The 21,726-nt window shown below is 42.6% G+C and overlaps 1 protein-coding gene across 1 annotated transcript; it reads left to right on the top strand.

Annotated features, from left to right (window-relative positions):
* Nucleotides 1–319: 319 nt before the first annotated feature.
* Nucleotides 320–21,686, top strand: GTPBP8 (GTP binding protein 8). The gene is made up of 7 exons (XM_073617307.1): nucleotides 320–603; nucleotides 1,907–2,240; nucleotides 5,916–6,014; nucleotides 8,602–8,732; nucleotides 9,269–9,368; nucleotides 13,377–13,495; nucleotides 19,191–21,686. Exons 2-7 carry the CDS (start codon nucleotides 1,914–1,916, stop codon nucleotides 19,267–19,269), a joined length of 855 nt encoding a protein of 284 aa, XP_073473408.1. The 5' UTR covers nucleotides 320–603; nucleotides 1,907–1,913; the 3' UTR covers nucleotides 19,270–21,686.
* Nucleotides 21,687–21,726: the final 40 nt, after the last annotated feature.

Genomic DNA, 21,726 nt, shown 5'->3' with positions numbered 1-21,726 from the left:
TAAGGCTACAGCGAGAAGGTGGGAAAGCGGACATGTTGTTACACCCACCGGAGTTTTGCATTTTACACTTATTTTTAACAGTAAAGTGAGTTTATATAGTGAAATACAGTACTTAGAACTCCGTCTGACTGGTTAGATGTTAAATTTTAAAAGCAGCAAATTTCAGTCAAATTAGCAAACCTGTGAGATGAGCAGGGTTGCCGCTGCTTTTGAAATTCAACATCTAACTAGTCAGACGGAGTTCTAAGTACTGTATTTCACTATATAAACTCACTTTACTGTTATAAATAAGTGTAAAATGCAAAATTCCGCTGGGTGCAACAAGATGTCCGCTTTCCCCCTCCTCACTGTATCCTTACTGAGGACGAGTGTGGGGTGTAGCAAGATGGCGGCAACGTGACGTCACTTCCGTTACACGTTCTGACGGGTCGCCTAATCTGACGCAACATCGGTTTGGGAAGTACGGTATGACTAGTAGCCAATCAGCGTGGGACATTACAAAGGAGGCCATTGATTGGGTAAAAAAAGAAGGATGGGCATTTCATATAGAGGCTTGGGACGCAGCCATGTGCAGCGAATGAGGAAGGGACACTGGAGATAGAGGTGAGTGCTGCTAGGTGTGTGATATATGGGGGATTAAAGGGAAGGCAGTGGATGGGAATTTCCCCAGACATTCCCTAGAAGTGAACCAATTCGTTGTCATTTAAAACACATGAACCAGGAGGATTCACATGCAGTGAATGTTGGTTGAATGTCGGAGTGACTGCTTTATAAATGTGCTGACCTCCTGAAAATGCCGGTTGCCTGGCTGTCCCGGGCTTCAATACATTGTACCACCGACCTGGAGATCAGAAAAGCCAAAGTCGTAAAAAATTGACTGGAACAACCAGGAAATCGGCATTTTCCTGGCTGCTCTGGTGACATTTTATAACAGCCAATTTCCTGAAAATGCTAATTTTCTGGCTGTTCTGGTGAAAGGGGTTTTTTTTTCATGACTTTTTGGCTTTTCTGATCTCCAGGTTGGTGTTACAAGGTATTGAAGCCAGAGACAGCCAGGCAATCAGCACTTTCAGATTCCTCCCGTCTTTATTTCTCTTCCATTATAGGTTTAATGAATGGGTCACTCCGCCCTAAAGTCATCTCCTAAAAAAGTAGAACTTCTTCCCTTTTTTTTTTTTTGGACAGAGTACATATAACACGGCTAAACGTGTGTCAACATTGTATACAGCGTTTAACCGCGTCAAGTGTTTTTAAGCTGTAGTAATTGGATTTGGGAGTGGAAAATAGAAGAGGGCAGAGAAACGCGGCTAAACGTGCACTGACACCAATGCAAAACACTTCTAAAAGTGCGTTTTTTTTAGCTGCGTTTTTTTTTTTTTTTACGCTCTGCATGCATAGTTAAAATTCAGGGGTTTTTTGGTTTTATTTTTATTTATTTTTTTAGTTTAGCCTAAACATATTTTTTTTAAAAAATGCTGGATTTCAGCAATATTTTGTTTCCATAATACAGAAAAGAAAAATAATTATCTCTAATATTTATTATTATTATTTAGCTGTGACTATAATAAACAAGCTGGTTTTCTATTATAATTTTTTTTTGTTTTCTTGACGATAAAAAAAAAAGAAGAAAAAGTTGACTTTCAGGCTATAAATGTGTGTGTAAATAAAAAAAAAAAAAAAAAAAAAGTGTGTGTGTGTGTGTGTGTGTGTATGTGTGTGTGTGTGTGTGTATATATATATATATATATATATATATATATATATATATATATATATATATATATATATATATATATATATATATATATATATATATATATATGTATATTCTACATTTTTTTTTTTTTTATTTCTTTTTTCCTCTGTATAATAATTGTTCCACTTCCAATCTTTTATTCTCCGGTAGCTGAGCTATGAGGACCATACTACAGAGGAGCGGGGGGTTGTTCAGCAGACATTTTCCAGCATGCGGGTCGTGTAGGAATGGCGGGAGCCATGCTTCCTTCCAGGAGGTGTCCAGGCTGCAGGAGAAGAAGATGAAGAGTATTTTGTATCCGGTGACAGATCTGGAGAGGGTAGCCAGTCCCAGTGTGGACCGGAATAATTTTAGGCTGTTTGATCCTCCCATCGAGGAAATCTCCGCGGCAGAGAGCGTGTTCAGATCGTCTGGAAAGCACGTGATTGATTATGTCTCATCAGCTGTCAGAATGGATCACACACCGGACCTGCAGCAGCCTGAGGTTGGTAATGGCAAGTTAAAGGGAACTGCATTTTAATGGGGAAAAAAAATGCTAATAAAAAAAAAAAAACAACAATAATAATCCCCTTCCCGCCGAGCGTACGCGATGTGCGGTCTCGGCTTTCGGGGGTTATACCGGGATGATGCCCGCAGACGCGGGCATCATCCCGGTACCGTTTTTTAGTGCCGTTGATCGGCTTTCCAGGGATAACAACCGATGTGCCTAAAAGCCGCTTGGCTGTTATCCCGAAAACGGCGATCTGAATACTTTGAAGTGCAAAGGAGGGATCGGGGGACCCCCGATCCCTCCATAAAGAGTACCTGTCACCACCTATTACTGTCACAAGGGATGTTTACATTCCTTGTGACAGCAATAAAAGTCATCAAATTTTTTTTTTTTTTTTTTTTTAAATGCAATTTATTTATATAAAAATAAATAAGAAAAAAAAAATTTTTAAAGCACCCCCTGTCCCCGCGAGCTCGCGCAGCAAAGGAAGCGCATGCGGAAGTCGCACCCGCATATGTATACGGTGTTCAAATCACACATGTTGGGTATCGCCGCGATCGTCAGAGCGAGAGCAATAATTCTAGCACTAGACCTCCTCTGTAACTCTAACCTGGTAACCATAAAAAAAAAAAAAAAATTTAAAGCGTCGCCTATGGAGATTTTTAGGTACCGTAGTTTGTCGCCATTCCACGAGTGCGTGCAATGATAAAACGTGACATGTTTGGTGTCTATTTACTCGGTGTGACATCATCTTTCACATTATATAAAAAAAAATTGGGCTAACTTTACTGTTTTTTTTTTTTGTTTTTTTTTTAAATTCAAGAAAGTGTCCCTTTTCCCAAAAAGTTGCGTTTAAAACACCGCTGCACAAATACCGTGTGATATAAAATATTGCAACAATCGCCATTTTATTCTCTAGATTCTCTGCTAAAAAAAAAAAATGATATATATATATATATATTTTTTAGCAGAGAATCTAGAGAATAAAATGGCGATTGTTGGAATATTTTATATCGCACATATACATATGTATGTGTGTGTGTGTGTGTGTGTTCTAAGTAATTTTCTAGCAAAACATACAGATTTTAACTTGTAAACACCAAATGTCAGAAATGGGCTTAGTCACGAAAGGGATAATATAGTGTATGCAATTGCGTCACAATTTTAATTGAGTGTAATTAAAAATGACCTTTCCTTTTCAAGCTGTAGCATTGAAACTGTAAAATGCAATATGGCAACCTGGAGGGGTTCTGTACACAGATGGTATACAGAATGCCCCCACTAACCCCCCAACCCCCCCAGAAACCTAATTTCCCGCTTGTGTGATTGGCTCACTGATTTTTCCCAAAAGTCTACACTAAGATACAAGTCAGATCTGGGGCATGGCCTGCAACAAAAATTTGTCATTTTTTTTTGTGAGGTACTCCTTAAAGGAAAATCGCATCTAAAGGAACACAGTCCCTGCCACTTTCCTCATTCGAGCCCTGCAGGTGCAGCAGCTGATTGATAATTCTAAAACCACTCCTATACAGATTCACTCCACACATGGACACAGACAAACAAACGGCTATTTATTTAGAATAACAAAAGGTAGGAATCTGCAACAAAGTTTGTTTTTTTTTTTTTTTTTTTTTTTTTCCTCACCAAATTGGAGTTACACTTTTAAGCAATAATAATTATATTCATATACAGTAAAACCTTGGTTTGAGAGCGTTTTGCAAGACAAGCAACATTTTTAAATAAATTGTGACTTGATATGCAAGTAGCCTCATGTCACAACTGACTATAAAAGAGAAGAGAGGAGCCTCTAAGTGTAGAAATATAGTTACATTTAACCCCTTCAGATCTGTGCTATAGCCGAATGACGGCTACAGCGCAGATCTACTTTGCCGGGAGGCCATCAATAGATGTCCTCCCCATTGCACAGGCCTGCGGCGTGCGCTGTGATCACCGAGTCACTGAGAATTGGGGTGATCAGAGTAGGGGGTCGATCCCGGCCCCTTACCACGTGATCAGCTGTCAGCCAATGACAGCTGATCATGTGATGTAAACAGAAGATCGGTAATCGTGTTGGTTTTTTTTTTTTTTTTTTCTCGCGCTAACAGCATGAGGAGAAAAAGAAGCTGATCACTGGCTTCTGTTGAAGGGACATCAGTCCTGAAGAGGAAGAGGCACAGTCACCTCATCTGTGCTCACCAGTACTGCCTGCCAGTGCCACGAATCCGTGCCCACCTGTACATAACAGTGCTAGCAATCAGTGCTACCTATCAATGCCCACGTGTGCCACTTATCAATGCCCACCGGTAGTGCCACCTAGCAGTGCTGCCATCCACCAATGCCACCTTATCAGTGGCCATCAGTGCAGCCTCATCAGCGTACATCAATGAAGGAGAAAAATGACCTGTTTGCAATATTTTTAACAAAATATAAAACGGTTTTCTACTTTTTTTTTTTTTTTTTTTTTTTTTTTTAATTTTGGTCTTTAATTTTTTTCTTTTTTTTACAAAAAATAAAAAACCCAGAGGTGATCAAATACCACCAAAAGAAAGTTGTATTTGTGGGGTATGACCGCGCAGTTGTCGTTCAAAGAGTGACAGCACTAAAAGCTGAAAATTGGTCTGGGCAGGAGGGGGGGGGGGGGGGGGGTTCTAGGTGCCCAGTAAGCAAGTGGTTAATGAAGGTACAACATTTAGCAACTTACATGGTTGATGATTAATAGAGGCACATCTAAGTATGCAGGCATCCGGGGCAAAGCTGTCCACATAGACCATCCCCCGCACCGCCATCAACGTCATCCCTTCCATGCTCCCTGGGAGCTTCAAGCCTCACTTTCAGATCGCTCTACTGCAGGGTAGTCTTGCCGGTCACGATTGCTCCACCGATTCTCACTGCTGTAAGGGGATGGAGGGAGATGACAGGAAGCGTTTGAGGGGATGGAGGGAGAGGGCAGGGAGGGGTTGACGGGGTGGAGGGAGAGGGCAGGGAGGGGTTGACGGGGTGGAGGGAGAGGGCAGGGAGGGGTTGACGGGGTGGAGGGAGAGGGCAGGGAGGGGTTGACGGGGTGGAGGGAGAGGGCAGGGAGGGGTTAACGGGGTGGAGGGAGAGGGCAGGGAGGGGTTGAGGGGATGGAGGGAGAGGGCAGGGAGGGGTTGAGGGGATGGAGGGAGAGGGCAGGGAGGGGTTGAGGGGGTGGAGGGAGAGGGCAGGGAGGGGTTGAGGGGGTGGAGGGAGAGGGCAGGGAGGGGTTGAGGGGATGGAGGGAGAGGGCAGGGAGGGGTTGAGGGGATGGAGGGAGAGGGCAGGGAGGGGTTGAGGGGGTGGAGGGAGAGGGCAGGGAGGGGTTGAGGGGGTGGAGGGAGAGGGCAGGGAGGGGTTGAGGGGATGGAGGGAGAGGGCAGGAAGGGGTTGATCTTTTCCCGGTGGTGAGCTTTACATTTAATATTTTAGATGAGGACAAAGGTCCTTCTGTACTATAGATGCCTCGGTCTTCATCATACTTATTTGCCTATACAGTACCCTGTTGATTAATATTGGTTGATATCTACACTGAAATGTGTAAATGTGATATTAAAAAAAAAACACAATCGGGCAGAACTGACAGCAGTAAGTGTGACTTTGTACTTGGTAAATCATGCTTTGGTTTCTGATAAAGTGTTTGTCTCTTCGTAGGTTTGTTTCATAGGAAGAAGCAATGTGGGAAAATCTTCGCTCATCAAGTCGCTGTTTGCGCTGGTCCCTGGAATTGATGTGCGCATCTCCAAAACACCAGTATGTGATCACAGGGACCCCAGTATGTTTTTAAAGGATACCAGAATGTCATTACAGGGACAACCAGTGTGTCTTTGATCCCTTGATCTCATCTGGCTGGATCCATATTGGATGTGCAAAGTCTGTAAGAGAATTAAAGTGTACCTAAACCCCAACAATGGATAATTTTCTCCATTTTGGTCTGTTAACTATTTCAGCTCCGGGAGGTTTACCCCCCCCCGCATGACCAGGCCATTTTTTGTGATACTGTACCTGAATAAAATTTGTCTCCCCCCCCCCCTCCCCCCCCACACAAATAGAGCTTTCTTTTGGTGGTATTTAATCACCTCAGCGTTTTTTGTTTTTATATATATATATATATATATATATATATATATACACACACACACCGACAATTTTGGAAAAAAAAAATTTTTACTACAAACTATGGTATATATTTATTTTATTTTTACCAGTAATGGTGACGATCAGCGACTTATAGTAGGACAGCGATATTGCGGTGGACACATCGGACACCTAACTGACACTTTGCGGGAACCCGTGACACTAATAGACATCTGCAGTTCGTTTCATTCCGAATTATTTTTTTTATTTTTTTTTTTTTATTTCGACAAACTAAAACCTGTTTGATTAATTTTTCTGAATATTTGGAAATGAAAAAATTTGGAAACATGAACATTTGAAAATCTGAAATAACTAACTATTAAATTATAGGTATTGGAATGTCCTTTCAAATATGGCTGTTTGTGAACGTAACAAATACGAATTTACCTGAAGTTACGAATTATCCGAAATGACGAATGCCGCATCTAAACTAATGGAACGTAACAAATTAATAATAATAAATAATAACGTTTTATTATTAATTAGTTCTGTTGCATTTGTTTAGATGCGGCATTATTTTTTTCAAATTTTCTTTCTTTTTGAATTTTCAAATTCAAACAAATTATATGTTTCTTCTTCCTTGACAGCACAGGGATTTGTGCGTTTACACACACAAATCCCTGTGCAGGCAATCGTGCATGGCCGGCGGCGATTGTGCCCGCCGGCCATGCGCATCGGGTCCCCCCGCCGTGCAGCTGGCGTGCCCTCTGGTGGCTGAAAAGCGGAAGGACGTGCCCGTAAGGAGTTTCGCCCAGGAGAGCCATTCTGCCGCAGTATATCTGCGTGAGCTGGTTGGGAACCGGCTAGACACTAATACAGTCATCAGTGCTAAAAATATACGCTGTCACTGTACTAATGACACTGGCTGGGAAGGGGTTAACATCAGGGGCGATCAAAGGGTTAAATGTGTTCCCTAGGAGTGCTTGCTAACTGTAGGGGAGGAGTGCCTTGACTGGGGGAATGTAAAGATCCGTGTTCCTGCTTAGCAGGAACACAGGATCAGCACATTCCCCTCTCACAGAACGGTGGTCTGCCCATGTCCAACATCAGTGCCTGACCTCACAAATGCTCTTCTGGAAGAATGGTCAAACATTCCCATAGACACACTCCTAAACCTTGTGGACGGCCTTCCCAGAAGAGTTGAAGCTGTTATAGCTGCAAAGGGTGGGCCAACTCAATATTGAACCCTACAGACTAAGACTGGGATACCATTAAAGTTCACATGCGTGTAAAGGCAGGCGTCCCAATACTTTTGACAATCTAGTGTATAATACAGACATTAAATGTAATTATTTTTGTAGATAAGAACATTTTGTCAACATGCGCGAGAGGTGTGGGTCCTGAAAAGCGGAGTTCCACCCATTGGATTCCTCCCCCCCTCTGGTGGCACAATTGGCACCTTTCAGGGGGGAGGGGGGTGCAGATACCTGTATAATACAGGTATCTGCACCCACTTCTGGGAATAGCTAGCCCCAGATGCGCGCCCCCCCCCCCCCCCCGTTCTGTTCTGGGAAACACACAGTTTGCACAGCACAACGGGGACCAGTGAAGAGGCGCAGCGCATCATGCGCAGTAGGTAACCTGGGCAGTGAACCTGCAACGCTTCACTTCCTGATTCCCTGACCGAGGATGGCGGTGGGGGCAGCTGAGAAACGAGCGATTGCTCGTCATCTGCTGCCAACATCGCGGGCACCCTGGACAGGTAAGTGGCCATCTATTAAAAGTCAGCAGCTGCAGTATTTGTAGCTGCTGGCTTTTAATTTTTTTTTTTTTTTTTTTTTTTTTTTTTTTTAAGGTGGAGCTCCTCTTGAAGGAGCGAATCTTTCACGAAACGCATTGATTTTTAAAATGCCAATTGCTATATGGATATTGGACTATTTGTGCATGCGACATATGCAATTTGGTGTTTTTTTTTGTTTTTTATTGTATTTTAACTCTAATAAATATCTATGGTATTTTTATATTATATGTACTCTTTTTGGTGGCAAATTGTAAAATCTCAAATTATCCCGATGGGGGGCTGGGGGAGAATTTTCTGCTCTCTACAATTTAGGAATGATGCCCCAGAGAGCTAATAAGTGTTTTATAATTGGAGGGTCCCACCATCAGTTTTATCTTGAACCACTTCAAATCGAATCTTTCAGTGACTTAGCTCATTGTATTACTCCAGTGTTCATTATGCCTCTTCCTCTCTCTCCCTGAGGGCCACACGAAGAAAATGAACTTTTTCAAAGTGGGAAAAGCCTTCACCCTGGTGGACATGCCGGGCTATGGGTACAGAGCGCCCGAGGACTTTGCTGAAATGGTGGAAACCTACATACAGGAGAGACGCAAGTATGTTCCCTGGACCAGCGGCTTTGTAATCCATAAGGGCTGTGTACATACTAAAGACAGATGTTACTTATGGATAGATACTTCTGGGGTAAGCTGTACACTGGCTTGTTAGATCACTTTGGCGCTCAGGTCTTGAATCTTCTTGAAGCAAGAAGTTGATCTGGACAGCCAAGGAATGGCCATTTTTATAAGGAGAGCAATAGTAAACTCCATATTTCAAGCACAACAAATTAAAAAAAAAAAGTGTGTGTGTGTGTGTATGTATGTATGTATGTATGTATATATATATAATTCTAAACATTGCAAGGGGACATAAACATATATTTTCCAAGGGTCTTCTGACCAGTCAAATGATCTCTTCTTAAACAAAGATGCAGCTGGTGTCCGTAGCTGCTAATGAGGTTACACACAAAAAAAAAAATGAACCTTTTGGATAGGATTGCTCCAATTTTGCAGTATTTTTATTTTACTATATTTTTGATGTTATCCTTCTAGTACTCTTACCTTGTATAAATTTTTTTTTTTTTTTTTTTTAGTTTGAAAAGGACATTTCTATTGGTGGACAGTTCCATCGGAATTCAGCAGGCGGATCGGATCGCGGTAGAAATGTGCGAGGAGTTAGGAATTCCTTACGTTGTAAGTCTGTCCCAACACAAGCATCATCTGTGTTTTATAGTAGTAGTAGTCATAAAGTAACTGCCTCAGAACTCAGCACCTATGGCTTAAAAAAAATATGAAAAATAATTTATTGCAATATGCCATACAGTATCATATGCGAAATGTGTATATACTGAATATATTTGTGTATGTGTATCTATATATATATATATATATATATATATATATATATATATATATATATATATATATATATATATATATATATAATTATAATCTATATATCTATATCGTATTTAATCGGCGTATAACACGCACTTTTTTCCCCTTAAAATCAGGGGAAAGTCGCAGGTGCGTGTTATACGCCGATCCCCTGCGATCCCGAGCTGTCACAATTTTAAAATCGCCGACTGCGATTTGAAAATGGCGCCGCCGGCGCCGAAATACACCGAGCCGGTCCTCGGCTCTTTCCGGCGGCTCTCGTTTACTTTCGGCTCCACTCGTAGTCCCGAGCGGAGCTATCCGAACCTACTCGGCTAGGTTCGGATAGCTCCGCTCGGGACTACGAGTGGAGCCGAAAGTAAACGAGAGCCGCCGGAAAGAGCCGAGGACCGGCTCGGTGTATTTCGGCGCCGGCGGCGCCATTTTCAAATCGCGGTCGGCGATTTTAAAATTGTGACAGGGGATCGAAGGCTGCACTGGGGAAGGCTGCACTGACATGGCTGCACTGACCGGCATTTAAATGTAAGTTTTTTTTTTCCTTCAACTTCCCTCCTAAAAGTTTTTTTTTCCTTAAAATTCCCTCCGAAATTGGGGTGCGTGTTATACGCCGATAAATACGGTATATATTTTCTCTCTCTATTCAGCATTCTTGCTAGGAACAGACACAAATAGATGGGAGTACAGGTGATACTCGAAAAATTAGAATATTGTGCAAAAGTTCATTTATTTCACTAATATGCAACTTAAAAGGTGAAACTAATATATGAGATAGACTCATTACATGCAAAGCAAGATAGTTCAAGCCGTGATTTGTCATAATTGTGATTATGGCTTACAGCTCATGAAAACCCCAAATCCACAATCTCAGGAAATTAGAATATTACATGCAATCAATAAAACAAGGATTGTACATAGAACAATATCGGACCTCTGAAAAGTATAAGCATGCATATGTACTCAGTACTTGGTTTGGGCCCCTTTTGGTTTGGCGTGGCACGGAAGCTATCAGCCTGTGGCACTGCTGAGGTGTTATGGAAGGCCAGGATGTTTCAATAGCGGTCTTCAGCTCCTCTGCATTGTTCGGTCTCATGTCTCATCTTTCTCTTGGCAACGCCCCATAGATTCTCTATGGGGTTCAGGTCAGGCAAGTTTGCTGGCCAATCAAGCACAGTAATCCCACGGTCATTGAACCAGGTTTTGGTGATTTTAGCAGTGTGGGCAGGTGCCAAGTCCTGCTGGAAAATGAAGTCAGCATCCCCATAGAGCTAGTCTGTGGAAGGAAGCATGAAGTGCTCCAAAATCTCCTTGTAGACGGCTGTGTTGACCCTGGAATTAATGAAGCACAGTGGACCAACACCAGCAGATGACATGGCTCCCCAAATCAACACAGACTGTGGAAACTTCTCACTGGACTTCAAGCATCTTGCAGTGTGTGCCTCTCCATTCTTCCTCCATACTCTGAGTCCTTGGTTTCCAAATGAGATGCAAAATTTGCTCTCATCAGAAAAGAGGACTTTGGACCACTGAGCAACAGACCAGGTCTGTTTTTTGTTAGCCCAGGAAAGACGCTTCTGACGTTGTTTGTTGTTCAGGAGTGGCTTGACAAGAGGAATACGACATTTGAAGCCCATGTCCAGGATCCGTCTGTGTGTGGTGCCTCTTCAGTCCACTCCTTGTGAAAGTCCCCAACACTTTTGAATGGCCTTTTCCTGACAATCCTCTCCAAGCTGCGGTCATCCCTGCTGCTTGTGCACCTTTTTCTTCCACACTTTTCCCTTCCACATAACTTTCTATTAATGTGCTTTGATACAGCACTTTGGGGACATCCACCTTCTTTTGCAATTACCTTTTTGAGGCTTTCCCTTCCTTATGGAGGGTGTCAATGATGGTTTTCTGCACAACTGTCAGGTCAGCAGTCTTTCCCATGATTGTGATTCCTACTGAACAAGACTGAGAGACCATTTAAAGGCTCAGGAACCCTTTGCAGGTGTTATGGCTTAATTAGCTGATTAGAGTGGGACACTTTGAGCCTAGAATATTGCACCTTTTCACAATATTCTTATTTTCTGAGATTGTGGATTTGGGGTTTTCATGAGCTGTAAGCCATAATCATCACAATTATGACAAATCACGGCTTGAACTATCTTGTTTTGCATGTAATGAGTCTATCTCATATATTAGTTTCACCTTTTTAAGTTGCATTAGTGAAATAAATGAACTTTTGTGCGATATTACTTTTTCAACATATTTGAACTGGAAAACATTTATTTCTTCATTCAAACAGTGCCAACAGAAAGGTGATTTACTTGAACAAATTACAATTTCTAAAAAATTTTATTTTCATAGTGGTCTTTCACAGTGGTCTCCAAACTGCAGCCAGCGGGCCAGAAGCAGCCCTTTGCATGCCTTTATCCGGCCCTTGGGGCACTGTTCCTACCACCGATTCGAGGCTCTGTTATTCCACTGACACCAGTGATAGGGCACTGTTCCTTCCTTCTACTGACGCCAAGTATAGGGCACTATTCCTTCTACTGACGCCAACGATGGGGCGCTGTTCCTTCCTTCCACTGACGCTAACTATAGGGCACTATTCCTTCCACTGATGCCAGTGATAGGGCACTATTCCTCCACCTGCTGACCACCAGGTCTGAGACATTGTCTACTTCCACAGGCGTTGGGGCATTTTCTACCCTCACTTGCTGCAGTCAAGCCCTCCTAAAGTCTAAGGGACAGTAATCTGGCCCATATATATGTAAAGTTTGGAGACCTCTGGTCTATATTAATAAAAAGCCAGATTTGTCATATGGGAAAAGCAAGTACCACCCTACATTTCCCACCTCTTCAGATCCATGAAAATAGAACTCAATGTTCCAAATTTAGGTGTCATTGATTAGAACCTCCCTAGGGAGTATGCAGGTGGAACCTGTCTTATATTAACTTTAGATATCTTTATTATTAATATCTAGGGTCTGGTGTTCTCTTTGCTATGGATGTGTGTGTGGGGTGTCATCATTCCAAGATTTATAAAGCTCTCGAAGTCCTTCAGAAATTACGTTGTGGAGTCTAGCAAGGGATTTAAAAAAGATCACCAAATTATTTGAAATCAATCATTTCACTGTAAGGAAATTAATCTACAAGTGGCATAAATTTCAGTCACCTAATTTGTTGTTTCAAGACTGGCTTGCTGATCACATTGCACCCAAGAGCTGACCATCTAATGCTATCTGGCCATCTGATGCTATAACAAGTTTACAAGAACCCCAAATTTCCTGTGTTGTTCAGGTTACTCTAGCAAAAGTTGATGTTAAAGTAAATACATCTACAACCAGGAGGAGATTGCACCAAATTGACCTGCATGTGAGGTGTGTTAAGAAAAAGCATTTGGAGTCCAAAAAGATCATTAGAGTAGGACTACAGTTTGTTATTGAACATATTGGCAGGGACCAGGTCTTGTGGAACAATGTACCAGAGATTGATCAGTCAAAGTTGGACGGTAGACGTGTTTGCTGCAAAACAAAGAAGGAACTTCGGGAGAAGAATACCAACTGTGAAGCATGGTGGTGAAAATGTTATGGTTTGGGGTTGTTGCTTCAGCCTGGATAGCTTGCAGTCCTTGAGTCAACTAGGAATTTTGCATTATATCAGTGTTTTCAAATAAAAGGTGTTGCACTGTTTATAAAATTAAATCTCATCAAGAAACTTAACTATAAAAAAAAAAAAACAAAAACAGATTAATGTAAATATCAAGAATGCAGTGCAGCATTACTTACTTTTTTGTTAACTTGTTGAAATTATTTTCTGTAGTTTGTGATGACAAAGATCGACCGGTCTCGGGCCGCTGTGCTGCTGATGCAGTTCCTGCAGCTACAGGAATTTATAAAGGCCAAGACAATGGGGTGCTTCCCTCAGCCCTTCCTGGCCAGGTAATGTGCTCTACTGCGGATGAAACTGGTAACTTCCTGTTGGAATATAGAGCATAGAAATATTCTCCAGCAGGCTGGAATAACACCATAAGTAGTTAAAGCGGAAGAAAAGCCTCACTGTAATTCTTAAAAATGTGCGAATTCTGGGAGCCATAACATCACCCATGGCCCAGTCTTAGCTCCTTCTCCCCTGCAGCAGCCACTTACTGATACCGATACAGGGGAGCCGGAGCTGTGAGATTACATGACTGGACCGGAGCGGATTAAAAAGTGGTTGAAAAGGCAGAAGGTTATTACCTGATTGCATTCTATGCATTAAGGTAAAAAAAAAAAAAAATAAAACTTCTGCATGCGCCCCCCCCCCTCGTGATGTGAATGAGTATGGGGTACAATGTATTCATTCACCTAAAAAAAAAAAAAAAAAAAAAAATAAAAAGTGTCAGAAATAAAACACAGTACACAGATTTTTAAACTAATTATTAGGCAGCTCCGGGGTCTCTTCGGACGTCTTCTCCCTCTTCTGGCAAAATCTTCTACCTGCGCCGCTGATGTCTTCTGCCAGTTCTTCTCCCCTCTCCGGGTCTTCCCTGCTCTCCTCTGATGTCTTCTAGCCCTCTCTGGTTCTTCTCCCCCTGTCCGCTCTCTTCTGCCTCTGCCGGGTCTTCTCCGCTGCCTTCTCTTTTGCCCGGTCTTCTCCCTCTGTTCTTTTTCCGATGTTGACTCCACGCTTTCTCCCGCTCCAATGCTGGGTGCGCGGTGTGCTTATAGTGGCATGGGGTGGAGTCACCGGAGGCCTGCCCCTTATGACATAACCGCCCATCATGCCCCGGGCGGTGATGTCATAAGGGGCGGGCCTCTGGATGACGTCACCCAGTGACCCTGCCCCATTCCAATATAAGTAGTGCCGCACCCAGCATTAGAGCAGGAGAGAGTCAACATCGGAAGAACAGACCGAGGAGATAGCGGAGAAGACCGGGCAAAAGAGCGAGGAGACAGCGGATAAGAACCGGCAGAGGAGACCGAAGAGCTGGAGAGGGGAGAAGAAGTCGGAAGAGATGCCGGAGTTGCTTAATTAATTACTTTAAAAACCTGTGTTTTATTTTTGACACTTTTTTTTTTTATTTGGTGAATGGCTAGGGGTACCCCCTACTCATTCACATAGAGTGGGGGCCCCTTGTTAAAGGGGGGGCTACCAGATTCCGATAAGCTCCCCACCCGCAGACCCCGACAACCAACGGCCAGGGTTGTCGGGAAGAGGCCCTTGTCCTCATCAACATGGGGACAAGGTGCCTTGGGCATGCATGGTCCCACCCGGGGGCGCTTGCTCGTCCCCACCCCCTTTCCTGACCTGCCAAGCTGTGTGCTTGGATAAGGGTCTGGAATGGATTGGGGGGGGGGGGACCCCCCAAGTTTTTTTGTTTGTTTGTTTTTTTTTGTGGCGTGGGGTCCCCTTACGGTGATCCAAATTTAGTGATATTCAATGGGCTGAAGTAGGATCAGAGTAGTGCAGGGACTACTTTGAAGTCGTACTAATATAAATGGTAGTCATTGGAAATCATGGGGAACGACTTATCATTTGACTTTGCAGTCCCAAATCGTAGGACAAGTTGTACAAGTGTGAAACAGGCCTAAGACTCAATAAACTACCACAATGCTCAACAGTGCCCAGTGTTAGTTCATTGAGAACTACAAGCCATCAGCCGCAGAGGCTGTTGGTGCTTGTAGTTCTTCCATTCACAGAATTCTTCTTTTTAAATTGTGACAGCGAGTGCGGGGTGAAGATCCCCGGCCCGCTGTCACAACAGGGGATGGGAGGGTTTTTTGTTGTTTTATATCTGCAGTGCTTTTTAAAGGAATAACGTGCCATATATCATAGAAATGTACTGGATATGTTTTTTTTGCACTGACATACAATTTTGAAACAGGGACTTTAGTCCCCTTTCATTTGGCTCCCCGCCATCCCCTCCACTTCAGTATTTCTGGCACATGTGCAGAAACCGGAAGAGGGGCTCAGAGACAAGAATGTCCTCCTTGTCTAGGCGAGAGAAAATACAAAAAAAAAAGAAGGGGAGAGGAAGCAGTGCAAAATTATTTTAGAGTGAAGGTCCGCTTTTAACCACCAAAGTATTGGCCCGCAGTGCTGCATCTTAATGCATTCTATGATTAATAAAAACCTTCTGTGTGTAGCAGCCTCCCCAGCACCGCCCTAATTGCCTACCTGAGCCCCTTTTCTTTCTCTCTTCAGCGATGTCCACGATCCACTCAGGCATCCAGTACACTCCTCCTGATTGGCTGAGACAGAGCAGCAGCGCCATTGGCTCCCACGGCTGTCAATCATATTCAGTGAGCCAATCAGGGGAGAGAGAGCGTGAGACCAGGGCCAGGTCGGGGCTCTGTGTCTGAATGGATACACGGAGCTGTGACTCGGCTTGGGTGCCCCCTGTAGCTGGCTGAGGGACACTCAAAGGAGGGAGGGGCTAGGAGCAGCAAAGAGGGACCTGAGAAGAGGAGGATCCGGGCTGCTCTGTGCAAAACCAACTGCACAGAGGGAAGTATAACATCATTGTTATTTAAAAAAAAAAAAAAAAGCCTTTACGATCACTTTAAGTTTGTGAGGACATGCCAGGTGTCAGCTGACATACATAAATAGGCAGTTGGGGGGGAAATTATTTGCAGATAATCAAGTTAAGAGGACCTTTGTACGTTTTGAAGTGTCTAGGACAACATTGCATATTTTATGGTTTTTTTGTTTTTTTTTTTTTTGTTTTGTTTTGTTTTTTTTTTTTTGTTTTGTTTTGTTTTTTTTTCCCCTTTTTATGAGGAATTCATGTCTATTTGCTCATGGGATGGTGATTGTAGCTGTTGGCAGACCTTGCACACTGCTCATCTACCGGTCTGGAATGGAAATTTGGAAGGGGGAAGATTGTCTCCCTGGCCACTCCAGTGTTTTTTTTTTTTTTTTTTTTTTTTTTTTAAATCACCCCCCCCTGTGAAATTATGGATTAACAGTCAGCATATGCTGCATCTGTCTAAGTCAGGGATCCTCAAACTATGGCCCTCCAGCTGTTGCAGAACTACACATCCCATGAGGCATTGTAAAACGCTGACATTCACAGACATGAGTAGGCATGATGGGAATTGTAGTTCCTGAACAACTGGAGGGCCATAGTTTGAAGACCCCTGGTCTAAGTTTTCGAGTGTTAGTAAAAGTATTGGTACTTACTATACCCTCCTGATCCAACAAGCGTCCACCCTGAGTTTTGGCATCTGAAGCCCACTAGGAGTCTCTTCCGGGATTAGGTGCTGCTGGCTACCCAGCAAACACCTCCCGATCTCGCACATGTGCAGTGGAAACTTCTCACAGCCCACTATATGTATAGCAGGTTTGGAAATAATGTGATGCTAGCAGTGGAGGATGCCCATTGACTCCTGGGATTGATTACACTGGTATCCCAGGAGCCAAGGCAAAAAAAAAAAAAAGGATAGGACGTACCTCGCTGCAGAGCATTTTCAAACAAAAAAGAACGGTGTAGTGATTGGCAGCAAATGCGGACGAGCATTCAAATTAGGGTGGAACTCCGCTCGCTTTAAAGTGAATCCGAAGAGAAGTTACAAGGAGATCACAGGCTATACTGACGTCTAATCCTTTGCCCTCTGCCGGCCTTTTTTTTTTTTTGGGCACAGCTTCCAGAGTACAGATCCCCTTTATTAGGGAAGAACCCTGCATAATGTGTTGTACATTTTAACTACTCTGAATTGTTTTTTGGAAAATGTATTTCATGCTGTTTAATGAACAGGCACACTTATGCCAGGGTGTTAAAGTGGTAGTAAAGTCCACTTTGCAACTTTTATCTACAGGCAAGCTTGTAGCACAAGGCTTACAGTGTATTGAAAAGTATTCATACCCCTTTGAAATTTTCCATATTTTGTCATGTTACAACTAAAAACGTAAATGTATTTTATGTGATAGACCAACACAAAGTGGCACATAATTGTGAAGTGGAAGGAAAATTATTTCAAATTTTTTTTTTTTTTTTACAAATATCTGAAAAGTGTGGGGTACATTTGTATTCAGAACATGAAACATGTTGGTGGCATCATGTTGTGGGGATGCTTTTCTTCAGCAGGGACAGCAAAGCTGGTCAGAGTTGATTGATGGAGCCAAATACAGGGCAATCTTATAAGAAAACCTGTTAGAGTCTGCAAAAGACTTGAGACTGGGGTGGAGATTCACCTTCTAGCAGGAGAACGACCCCAAACATACAGCCAGCCAAATGGTTTAGATCAAAGAATTTTCATGTGTTAGAATGGCCCAGTCAGTCAAAGTCCAGACCTAAATCCAATTGAGATTCTGTGGCAAGACTTGAGAAATTGCTATTCAGACGCTCTCCATCCAGTCTGACAGAGCTTTAGATATTTTGCAAAGAAGAATGGGCAAAAATGTCTCTCTAGATGTGCAAAGTTAGAAGTGATATCCCCAAAAAGACTTGCAGATATAATTGCAGCAAAAGGTGGTTCTACAATGTATTGACTCAGGGGGGCTGAATACAAATGTACCCCACACTTTTCACATATTTGTAAAAAATAAAATTTGAAAACCATTTTTCTTCCACTTCACAATTATGTGCCACTTTGTGTTGGTCGAACACAAAAAAGTGGAAATTTTCAAAGCACTGTACCTGCAGGTAAAATGAATATCTACTAAACATGCAGTTTAGGAGATAGTCACTACTTCTGCAGCCATTGACATCACCAGGGCATGCCCACTGTCCTCTGAAGGGACAGTATACCGGGTATGCTTCCATGTTCATGCATGGGAGTGATGTCATTCTAGCTTGGCGCTTCAAACAGTCGGAGCCCATAAACTTAGAAGGAAGACTGGTTGAAGATTGAAGCCTTCGTCTCAAAAGGCAAGTCTGTCATAATGTGGTAGTATTCGATGTGTACTACCACATTATGCCATTACCTTGGCAGGATTTACTGCCACTTTAAAATGGAAACTTGGACCTGCTTAGTCATCAGATCACTTTTATGCAGTGCCTGGGACAACACCGTGGCTTAGTGGATAGCATTTCTGCCTTGCAGCACTGGGGTCCTCAGTTTTGAATCCCAACCAGGACACTACCTGCAGAAGTCTGCATGTTCTCCCTGTGCTTGCATGGATTTGCTCCCATACTCAAAATGATAGGAGCTCATTAACCTGCCAACATGTCTAAATTGGCATGCGTGTTACGATTTGGACTTTAGATATGTCCCTGCCCTCAAGGAGGAGAAAATAAATAATCTTTAATTGTATACGACAATTTTTTGATTTGAAGGTAAAGGGATGTATTTGTAAGAAAAAAAAATTGCATATCAATTTGCACCGTGAACGTGCATATACCTTGTTCAGTGTGAAGGAGCAAAAAAAAAAAAAACCCAAATATTGTTAGGCTATTTCCTGTGCTGGACAAATGTTTTTCATCGAATTAAAAATGGAAAATAAGGCATTTGGGCGCCAAATATCATTGAATAATCCTGATTGCTCCATCTACTGGCCAAATGCAGTATTCATCTGGCACAGAAAATAGAACAAATGTACATGCACCATCATTGGCTGAATTGCTATATGAAATTTCATAAATATACCCCATTTTAATAAAAAAAAGAAAAAAAAATTGTATTTTAAACAGTGACCTTTTTCTTCCTTTTACAGCTCTCTGAATTTCTCAGGAATACACCTCCTCCGATGCTTCATAGTTCATGTAACAGGAACCCTGCCTAAAATCAGATGACCACCGCTCCCCACAATCATGTGAAGTTCTGTAGCCCTTTACTAAAAGACGTGGTCGGTACATTTGTTTTATGGACCTCCCAAGCGGGCTCAAAAAGTGTGGGCCTACACCAATGGACAATGTATTATTGAGGGGGATGTTGGAGTGGAGCTGGAGCTGAGACCCCCCCATTCCTATTATACCAAATGCTAGGTCACCATTTGTTCCGTTTCAAAATGTGGCACTACTCAAATCAAGATCAGACTCTCAGATGTTCAGTTTTATAGTTGGCAGGCCTTTTTCCCCTGCTTAACCCAATGGATTCCTATTCAACGGACCCAGTAAAAGAAATGCTTAGATCAATGAATCGAATGTTTGCTGCAGACAATTGTTGAGTGCCAGGTGCTTACCTACATGGCATCTTTTCCATGATAAAACATGTGTTGTGACGGCAGCATCGTTTGTTGTCCATCTGCAATCCCTGTGTATTACTTCAACTGAAAAGGTGGCTGGCAAAAAAAGTGGACCTTCTGCACCTTGGGTGGCCTCACAGACACAGATTCCGATGATCAGAGAAAAAAAAAAAAAAGATTCTTCTCCTGTGCCAAGACATTCCATCTGTTCCCCATTAGGAGGTCCACCAGGTGCAGCTACTATACCAAATTCTCAATAAGGACTGTAGAGCAATCAAGGAAAAACGAGGGAAGTGATTCTTGTATTGGGACGCAACATAAAAGAAATACAATGTTCATACACCAGTCACAAAGTGTGTAGTCTGTCATTCCGATCCATCCATCCTTGCTATGTGGCTGCTGGCTAATCCTCCAGATCCAGACTGAAAAGAGTCAGAGTAGGTTTACAAATTTGTCTCCTCCGGGTCAGTCTTTTCAGTCTGCATCTGGAGGATTAGACAGCAACCACATAGCAAGGATGGATCAGAAAGAAAGACTAAACACTTAGACAGGTGTGTACATTGTATTTCTTTTATGTTGTGGCCTCAATACAGGAAGCTTTTACACCAAGGGAGCGCTTCCCTTGCTACAGATTCTGATGAAACCGAGACTCTAGGGCAGTGATGGCGAACTTTGGCACCCCAGATGTTTTGGAACTACATTTCCCATGATGCTCATGCACTCTGCAGTGTAGTTGGGAATCATGGGAAATGTACTTCCAAAATATCTGGGGTGTCAAGGTTCGCCATCACTGCTCTAGGGCAGGAGTCTTCAAACTATGGCCCTCCAGTTGCTTAGGAACTAAAATTCCCGTCATGTCTGAATGTCAGTTTTACAATGTCTCATGGGACATGTAGTTCCGCAACAGCTGGAGGTCCGTAGTTTGAAGATCCCTGCTCTAGGGTCTCCTAGTACAACCTCAGCCAACTTAGATTCCATGTCCAGATGAAAGAATACCTTAAGCCCTTAATCTCACCAGTGAGATTTGACAGTTCAGCTGATCACATGCACTCTGCCAGGAAAAAAAAAAAAAAAAACAAAAAAAAAAAACACAACCTCTAGCAACAAACACCAAACTGAGGATGTGCAACCTGACTGCAGTAACTCTTGTCTTATCCGGACATGTTTTGATGAATGTGTAAACAGTTCCGAATCGCATGACAAGTCTCGTCACATTGCCGGCCATGAAATGGTTCATGTTGCAGCATTTAAAAAATTAAAAAAAAAAAAAAAAAAGAAGAAGGGAGGAGGAGGTTCTTGCACTACTTTACGATTTCATTGCAACTTGGTCTTTTAAATGAAATTGCAAGCCATAGTTAAATCAGCAGTGCAAATTGCAAACACTGATCTGCGGGTTTGAAATAGTGCTAAAATAGTGAACTCTGCCCTTAGCAAGCTGGGTGCCTTGGTAAAATTGCCCAAAAATTGTATGCAAGCCAATGGGTAGATCTACCCTGGTGTCTGCACCTTTGTCTCCACGCCCCTCTGTGCTGGCCCCTGCCGCTTACGTTCCCCCAACTCTCCTTTGGAAAGTTCCCGGACTACACAAACTTTGGCACACATTGTCATTTTGACTTTATTTGACCCGATAAATACAAAAAAAGCTAAAAATTAAACTGCAAGGCTTGGTACAGCCTTGGGAATGACTACAAATACAATTTATTCTGTACATTAATCCAGATATTACAAATTTACAAACTTTTAGACAATTAAAAAACTAAAATCTCTCATTAGGACATCAAAAAAGGTGTAACGATTCCTTTTCAGTAAACTTCTTGGATTAAAAAAAAAAAAAAGCACATAGGAGCAATATCTACAAACAAGGATTTCCAAGACCCAGCGAGTCAGATGTCAACTTACTGGGGTCAGACTAAACACCATTTCTGGATTGGCTGCTGTAGATTACAGCCTCTTGTACATTGCTGTTGGCTCTGCTTGTTAGAAGACCTAAAAGGTCAAGGCCATTTTTTTCTGGTTGGGCCCCCCCCCCCCCCCCCCCAAGGCAAAAAAAAAAAAAAAAAAAATT

The sequence above is a fragment of the Aquarana catesbeiana genome, linkage group LG02 (genome assembly GCF_042186555.1).
Source record: "Aquarana catesbeiana isolate 2022-GZ linkage group LG02, ASM4218655v1, whole genome shotgun sequence".
Classification (NCBI taxonomy): Eukaryota; Metazoa; Chordata; class Amphibia; order Anura; family Ranidae; genus Aquarana; species Aquarana catesbeiana.
This window is presented reverse-complemented; position numbering and strand designations above follow the sequence as displayed.